Genomic DNA, 9,346 nt, shown 5'->3' with positions numbered 1-9,346 from the left:
GTACTGTCTACGGAAAAGTCTGCTAGTTGTCTACTCCACCCATTCTTTCTTTTCCTCTTAAAAAATAGGACCCCCTATTTTCTCTTGTAGTTTGGAACAGAAAACATTCCCCAGCTGGTCTTGCTCTGTGTGCCCTGTGATCAAATTCTGGCCTATACAATGCAAGCAAAAACAGTGCATAACTTCAGGAAAGTCTCCCTTAAGAGTCCCACGGAGGGCCAATAACAGAATAAGAAATCAAATTCTACAGTAAAAATCTAAAAGCCCATGCCTTCCCAACTCTAAGCTGCCTTCCTAAAGCCAAATCCTCACTATACTTTGTACAAGTGCTTTTAGAGTACAAATTACAAAAATGGTTCAGGAAAGAGTTTCAGGGGAAAAGTCTATTTACTTCTCATAAATATGAAAAATAGTCAAACATTTATTTATAAAAGCTGTTTCAAACTAACAAATTTTTGCATAAAATTAATGTTTAGAATTATTTAGATTAGAGTCCCTCACCAGCTCATGAGTCTGCTTAGTTTTAAATGCAGAACTTATGGAGCTTTGATGAACACAGCTAAATGACCTTTATCACTTGAGTATGAAGAACAGGCAAATTCAGAGTAAGGATGACCTTTGGGAAGAGAAAATGATGCCCATGTGCCATGAGAGGCCCCGAAGACAGGGTTCTGTTTCTTAAGCTAAGTAGTTGGTTTCCTTCAGAGTAAAGCTCCTAAACTCAGAATGTAATATTAAAAGGCATTAAAGAATACCCATCCATACACACCACCCCACTAAAAAGACCCTACACAAAAAATTACTGTACTCTTACCCTACGCATGGCTTCCTCCTCTTCTTGACGCTTTTCATAATGTGCAAAGTCATCAAAGATTGAGGTGGTATGCTTGAAAGTAGCAATTATTTTAAGCACTTGCTTAGCTTTTTCTAGGGGTACCTCTTGAGTGTCCCTTGAATTGGTAACTGGTTTGTTGTCATTATTTTCTAAGCGAATATGCCGTAATTGGTTATTGGGGACATCTTTGACAAAGATCCACTTAACTTCAAATTTGCCCTTCCACTTATCCTGAGACCAGACACCAGCATATGCATTATAGTCCACAACAGACTTCATTTCAGCCACTCCACAAAAATGTCCACTGCCATTCACACTGAAGAGTAAATAGAGTGGGCCTTTCCCATTCAGGGAACGGTAAGCTGCATCCAAACGCTTATTACCATGCTCAGTACTACACCAGATAGAGTACTTAATTGAACGGTGTATGTCATCCTCAGAATAGCTTTTAATTATAAACACACGTCCATTCTTCAGGTTCCAGTCAAAGTCTTTGGGATTATAATTGTTTATGGCCTTTAGCTTTTCCAGCACTGGATGCACTTCTACACTAGAAGGTGAAGCACTGACAGGAACAACACCTAAACCAAAGTTTTCACCGCCCACTCCATTGTTCTGGTTGAATCCAGCTCCCCTATTCCGAGGAGCTACCCAGCGATTCTGCAGCTGTTGCTGTTGGGGCTGCACTTGGTGAGGCTGGGCCTGGGGCTGAGGTCCTTGTTGCTGCTGTGGTTGCGGTGGCTGAGGCTGCTGTTGAGGCAGTTGGCTTTGCACCAATGGTGGTGGTTGAATTAATGGCTGAGGCTGCTGGATTATAGTTTGAGGAGGCAGAACTGGTTGGGTTGGTGGAGCCTTTACCACTGACCCCTTTTCATCCCAAGTTCCAATATTCATGTTGTGTTTTATAGGAGGTGGTGGCACAGCAGAACCCCCAATTCCCACATTGCCCTTGGGTTTAAGTTTCGGTTGAGGTTTGGCAGGCTTTCTGGCAATGGCAGCCCAGGAGGTTGGTTTAGGCGCTGCACTGCTAACTGGGGGCACGCTATTGGTTGCAATGCTACTCATACCACTGCTGCTCAAGGCTGTACCTACAGTTTTTGTCACTGCAGCTGTCAGGTCACCACCAATTTTCAGTCCGGTCATGCCTTGCTCAATACTGCTAATGCCAGGCACCTTACTCAAAGTATCATTGCCAAATCCAGCCTGTCCATCTGTAATAGCTCTCCCAAGAGAACTAGGTGGATAGCCATAACTGCTACTATAAGCAGAACTTTGTGTTGATTGTCCCTGAGATCCACTTGTCCCCCATGTAGAGAAATCAGCATTACCAGGAAAAAAGTTAAATCCATGTTGACCAAGAAATGGAGGGGTATTTCCTAATGCCCCAGGTTGACTAAACACACCATCTGGTATATAATGATGTTCTCCATTACTCATTTGTCCATAGGTTGTCAGATACGGCATAGGTTGGTCTCCAGCCGTGGACCATGCTGCTTCCCCAAGAGAATATGGAAATCCAATGGACGGAGCATAGTAACTAGGCATGTATGGATCTGACATTGGTGGATAGCTGTTACTCTGGAAGACAAAAGAACATAATCAGGAGCGAAATATCCTCTAAAGAGCAGGGGGAAAGAAGACTGAAAGATTAAAATCAAATAGTTTTAGGTAAAAGAAAAACAGATGCACCTGTTCCAGAGAAAATTAAAATTTCAAATCCAATTTTATCAAGACAAAAATTTTCTGGTATTTTTATTTTAAAATATTTGTTATAAAATTGCAGGGGGTTTTGGGGGGGAGGAGATGCATAGGATGGGGATAATTTTTAAGAGTCAGATCCTTTGGCACAATTTTAAAATACCATCACTTCTACAAAAATTGGAATTATAAACTCCACAGACACAAATTGATCACTTACAGCCAACTTTAAGCAGCTGATGTATCCAAAAATTTATATGCAAAGATTAAACAAACCTGGAAGCTATGCCAAATAATAGAGGAACTACAGTATACCTATCTATATGATGGAATCCAATTCAGCAATTAAATTTTGTACTTTTATTAAAATGGTCACATTGAGAAGAAAATAATGATTCAAGATTATACCTATGGCATGATCTAAATTTGCTTAAGCGTGTTGTCTTTCTCGATTTGAAAACGAATCAAAACAAAATCCTTACTATGGTTTCTTAATGGTGCGATAACAGGTGCCTCTTTTCTTTGTACTCTAATTTCCAAATTTTACCCAATAAAATCATCTTCCTGTTCAGAATTTTAATTCAGAAACAGTGAGTTCCTGTATTTTTTTTCCAGAATCATTGCAATTAAATTGTTTGTTTTGAATACTAACTAATCATTCATTTAGTAAGTTGCCAAAAATAAAGGCACCAAATTCTATTTAAAGAAAAGGAACCCCAACTTTGTTACTAGCCAATGTAAAAAATAAGATACTTAAAGGATTTATTTTGAAATGGGTTTTTTAGGCCAAAAACATGTCTGAGAATAGATTTTTCACTCTGATTTAGCTATGATTTTTAAGGTGTTGGACAGACCTTTAGAATGTATAGAATTTAGCAAAATTTAAAAATTAAGCAAATATCTAGTCAGGACAACTAGTACTCCCCCTATAAGAGTGAATACCATTTTGAAGGCTGATTATTCACTTAATTTATACAGGCATTCTAAGTTCTCTGGAGCAAAGTATTTAATTTTTTTTTTTCTGTTACTGTCCTAGAACTATGCTGCCACTACTTTCCCACCCAACAAAGTGTATCAATATAAATACGTAACAGTAACATCATAGATACTACCTGGAATTCATTTGAATTTTTTTTAAGGCTTATCATTGAACACTGAGATATTATCACTATCAAGTTACTTTGACAACACCTCACAACTGTTGAAATTGTCTACTGCCTATGAGAAAGTTAATTTGCTATTTTCTCCTTTGAAATGATTCTGATATAACTGATATAAAAATAACTTATAAGAATCAAATAAAGGTTGCATTTAAATTAGTAACTGTGACATAGATTTGCTGAGTATTTCCAGCAAAGCTTGGACTTAAAAACAAAAACAACTCTGTCACTTCGTACTATTTAAAGAAAAAAAATGACTCTTAAATATACTCAAAACGGTTTACTATATTCAAAATGGAAAATAAATGGGTTACTGTTTACTAATTTAATTGAACATATTAACTGTATTATGTAATTATTAACTGTATTTAAAAATATATTCAAAGAATCCTCACAATATTAGGATGAAGGAAATGACGAACATTTTTGGAAACACAACAACAGTACTGGTATCACACAGACCAACATTGGAAATACTGACTGCTTAATACAAGAGAAGCCCGAGGAAAGCTCACGATCACCAACAATGGTGATCAATGAAAAAAACCTTGAAGAAATTAGTAACGATTAAACTTTACTAGCCATGATGATCTCTCACACACACACACACACACACGTGTGTGTAATCTGACCACTAAATTATTTGCTAAAAATAAAGTACTCATAGGGCTTCACAGTGACAAGGAGGTCCCTGTAACAGAAAACTCTAAAAAGCTTAATAAAAATAAACGGTTCAGCCAGCATAGCATATATATAACAGATTAACATATTTTTAAAATTATCTTTTTAAATTACTAAAAAGATCCTTTTATTTATTATTTATTTCAACCAAACACATACTGAATACCTACACTGTCAAAAATACTGATACATTCATTCTAAAAGAAAACCTACAGTTAAAGAGACACAAAACACAGGGAAGTACATAAATTCCACATGGGGGAAGAGCAAGAGAGCTGTGCTGAATAGGGAGGCAATCAGTTTCAAACTTTAATTTAGAATGCTGGCACTAAAATTTGGAATCAGACCAGGTAGAAAGTTTTTATTTTTATTTATTTATTAAAATTTATTCATTTGAGAGACAGAGCACAAGCAGTGGGAGAGGCAGAGGGAAAGGGAGAAGCAGACTCCCCCCTGAGCCGGGAGCCCAATATGGGGTTCAATCCCAGGACATGGAGTTCATGACCTGAGCCTAAGGCAGATGCTTAACTAACTGAGCCACCCAGGCACCCCGAGGTAGAAAGTTTTTAAAGTTCATTCCTCATAATCAAGTTTTTGCAAAATTACACTCCTAACTTAACACTGAATATTCTTATTTCACCATCACAAATGCTGAATTTTGCAGTTACCTACCAAGCTCCTAACTTCTCTACGGCCATAATAATTCAGAGGCTAGCAAACTAAAGGTAGAAGAGTAAATATTTCAAGCTTTGTAAGCCAAATAATCTCTACTTGCTGTCACTCAGTCATCTTTTTCTTTTTTTTTTAAAACAACCCTTTAAAAAGCTACTAGCTTAGTGGTTTTTTCAAAGAAAACAGGGCATAGACTGGATATGATCCCCAGGCTACAGTCTGTCCACTCTGTTTTAACTGATTATCTAATCTGTACTAATTCCTAAAAAAAGAAAGCCAATTTTCTCTGGGGAATGGTAAAACAAATTCTGCCAACTGTTACCTATGGGGCTGGACCAGGCCCAAAGTCTTTTGGCTATGGGGGCTTTTATTAGGTATCTTTTCAATTATTTTTTTAAATCGTAATTTTTACTCACCTGTAAATTATTGATTTTATCAAAATAGTAAGTCTAAATTACTTTAAAATGTGTTCCATTAGTCACAACTGCTATCAAACAGACAGCTCTGGCTAATAAGCAGAGATACACTGCTATCCCTATCTTACTATAGAGCTGTCCAGTGTTATGCTACCACCTATACTTCTTGAGTATCTTGGGTAAGTGGCTAGCTTTCTGCAGTTTATCAAAGAACACTAACCATTTTTTTTACAGTTTTTTCAGTAGTTTCAGCTGAGTGAGATGTTTTTTTCCTTAGCTCCATCAAAGTACTTAACCAGCTTCTAAAGGCAATACTTCATTTTGGGTTCTAGTAAGAACAAAGCTATAGGAAACTTTCAGAGTTTCAAAGTTAAGATATGGTCAATACATTTTGAATTAGTAGAGCTTCGACTGTAACTGGTTTAAAAACATGTTCTGCCAAATTTAAGACAAATTTTTAACTGCCAGCTATGTGGAATATCAATCAGAGGAATCTACCTTGGTAGTGAAGAGGAACAAAAGTTCCACTTACTGATGGAAAATAACAACTGAAGTCAGTTAAAGTGAAATTTTACTATATTCTTTAAAGATAATGCAACCTTCAAACCAAACGATGTGAAGAAAGTCAAAGAACTATTTGGAAGGAGAAAAATAACATCAATTATAAATACATAAAGTGTTAAAAAAAATCAATGAATAGAATGAAACACACTTGCAACAAAAGATCCACAGACCCTTTACCCACAGCATAAACCTAGAAACACAATCTGGACAGGCCATTTAACATAAGGCTGAAGTGAAGCCATGAGGTATGGAAACTTTAATCCCTGCCCAGGTACTAATCAGCTATGTGAAAGTAGCCAAGTTACTTAGACTGTGAATTGTTTTCTCATCTGCTAAGAGGAAGTAAAGATATGGCGCCTAAGACACAATGAGTATTCAATCAACAATAGTTATATTTGTTAATACACCTTAACCTGCCCCTTCAAAATGTAAATTAATCACCAAACACATATAATTTCAGACCTACTCCAGATCTTAAGAGTATCATCATGGTATGATGATGGACTCAATTCTTTAATCTTTTACTTTCTATGTCAGTGATCTCATCAGATCATGTAACTTCTCTAACCCTGACTTTCTTGGTAAAATGGGAATATCTGCTGGTTTTATCAATTGTAAAGATTTTTTTAAATCTACTGTGCTAACTACAAAGTGCTATATGGAAGTATAGGAGTAAGGCCTTTAGTTTTTGTTTTTTGGTTTTGTTAAGATTTTATTTGTCAGAGAAAGCGAGCGCGCGCATGCGCACACAAGCAAAGAGAGCGACAGGCAGAGGGAGAAGCAAGCCCTATGAAGGACTGGATCCCAGGACCCTGGGATTAGGACCCGAGCCGAAGACAGACAGACGCTTGACTGACTGAGCCACCCAAGCATCCCTAGTTTTTTTAAATTTGAAAACTAAAATACAGAAAAAATTAAAAGAAATTCCTTAGAATTTTAATATCAATTATTTCTTAGCCTTATGATATAGAGCAATTGTTTTTCCAATATCTAGAAGAAAACTTGAACAAGAAGTTCATGATTACTGCTCTGACTTAAGACATTTTAATACAACTCAATTATAGCTAGTCTTTCACACAGAAACTCAAGATCCATTTTTACTTTCTTTCCAAGAAAGAAAACGCTATAAATATCCCAGAAGTTCAATTAGAAAGGAAAAGGCATAATTCACCAATAAAATCACCTTTGTTCAGAGAAAAACAAGAACTGTTTTCCATTAAGAACTTGACGTATTTCAAACTCCAGAACTTACTTCTGAATTAAAAAGTGAAGTTTAGAATACTTTCAAAATATTCAAAGACAAAATACTTGTGTATTTTCTTTTAAAACTTTAAAAATATTATTGTTACTTTTCAAAAAGTATACTCTACACATATCTAATTAATCACAAGGATGTCACCAAAAAAAGTACTATACATGGTACCCAGTTAACTTAAATATTTCAGCAACCGTAATTCTTTGTTTCCTAATTCTAGCAGATAACCCAATCCATTAATTCAATACTTAATAAATGACTACTATGTGCCAGATACAGTGCCAGTCACTGGAGACAAAAATGAAGAACATGGATTCTGACCTGGAACACTTCCTAGGTCTAGTGGGGAAGACACATACACCCTACAATGATAGGTACTGTAATGGGAGTACAAACAAAGCAAAACAAGCACTCTAGTACAAAGGGCAGGGAAGCAAGTAACTGGGGGAATCAGAAGAGACTTCATCAAGGGATAGATATGGGAGTCTGTGCGTGTGTATACAGATCATACATACAAATACGAAGACTGAGATCATGAAAGAAAATATTCAGAAAATATTTATATTCTTAGAAAACAGTGACTCCTATTTCCTTAAAGCAAATTAGATGGAGAAAATTGACCAAAGACAAGGCAGGGAGGGAAATGGAGCAACTTGAAGGGCACTCATATAACAAACATATGCACTGTTGGGAAGCTGTGGTAACTCTTTAACATGACAGTGGCACAGCCTTGGGGGCTTTAAGAAGATTGCTGAGTGGCAATACAGAATTACTAGTTAGAAAATCACCCCAACAGGCAAAAATAATGAAAACCTTAACTAAGGGCAGTGATGGCAGGGAAAATAAATAACAAAATTCAAAATATTTTTTACTTTCTTAGTTCTCTATTCCACTTCTCTGACAAACATGGCTAGGAACTCAAACTCAAACTTCATTTTTCCAAGTTATTCTTCATATGTGTATGTACAAATTATATGGCATCTTTAACAGTACCATTTAAACCTGAATTTTCCAATCAACTTAATTATCCGATTATTTTGAGGAACGTTGGAGAACTAATTTTAAGACCTGAAGGATGAACATTTACTTTTCAAATAACTATAAAAATTATCCCTTAAGAAACTGAGCACTAGAAAATAGAATATGCTACCACAGAAGGCCAACAACCTGTTTTAAAGTATCCCTGGATTTTATCTGAATTAGATCAAAGTATACAAAACAATTTAAATCATTAGCCAAAAAATTAAACACTTTTCCAGACAAAAAGTCCATTTTTCTTATTCATAATATTAAAATCAGATGAAGAAGTTTAATTTTAAAGACATATTATACATTTAATTGAAAAATTTTTTAATTAATCATTTCAGCTAGATCAGAACAAGGAACAATAAATGCTTACATAATTTTAATATGTAACTAATTACTTGAGATATCTCACCAATAATTCCAGTTTTCACTAACCTGCTTTAAAAGGTCCATTTTTAAAAATTTTCTCTTTTAATCTAGGTGTTGTTATAAGTAACTTAAATTCTTATACAAATCATCTCTAAGACTTCAGATAATTTTCAATTTTTCTCTCCAATAAACCCAGTTTTCAACATTCTATAGCGTGAGTACTCTTTCAAAGGTAAATATGTAGCCTGGTTACAGATAATTACTTTTAGTATTATAGAAAGCTAATTGCTAAAAACCTATTCATTAGTACTGACAAGGAGAGGGAGGATAGTACAGCCTTACTGGAATCAAATTTTAAAACTTCTCTTTAAATAACACATGAATATACATTCAAATACCATAAAAAAACTTAATTAATAGAAAGCATAAGATTTTCTACTTAAACATCACATTAAAACAAATCTTTTACAGATATTTTTGTCCCAACATAAGGAAACTTTTATGATACGATTTAAAAATTGGGTTTACTAAATACATCTCTTTGTTAAAAAACAATGGTTTTCTGACACTGTCAAAGTTTGTTTGTTTGTTTGTTTTTACAAGTCAATCTTATGCAGCATTCCAATATATAAAACAAATAAAAAGCAAAGCATAGCTCTGGTTGCTGCAG

General features: G+C 35.3%; 1 protein-coding gene across 11 annotated transcripts in view; it reads right to left on the bottom strand.

The window, feature by feature from the left end:
• Nucleotides 1-9,346, bottom strand: part of YTHDF3 (YTH N6-methyladenosine RNA binding protein 3) — a 40,380-nt gene that overhangs the window by 22,350 nt on the left and 8,684 nt on the right. For all 11 annotated transcript variants that reach the window (XM_034668123.1, XM_034668121.1, XM_034668120.1 and 8 more), the window contains one exon: nucleotides 815-2,413. In XM_034668123.1, the coding sequence (XP_034524014.1) occupies nucleotides 815-2,413 (1,599 nt within the window). The remainder of the gene's footprint in view (nucleotides 1-814; nucleotides 2,414-9,346) is intronic.

Source organism: Ailuropoda melanoleuca, chromosome 9 (genome assembly GCF_002007445.2).
Source record: "Ailuropoda melanoleuca isolate Jingjing chromosome 9, ASM200744v2, whole genome shotgun sequence".
Taxonomy (NCBI): Eukaryota; Metazoa; Chordata; class Mammalia; order Carnivora; family Ursidae; genus Ailuropoda; species Ailuropoda melanoleuca.
The sequence above is the reverse complement of the archived record's forward strand: the minus strand, read 5'-3'. Positions and strand labels throughout refer to the sequence as shown.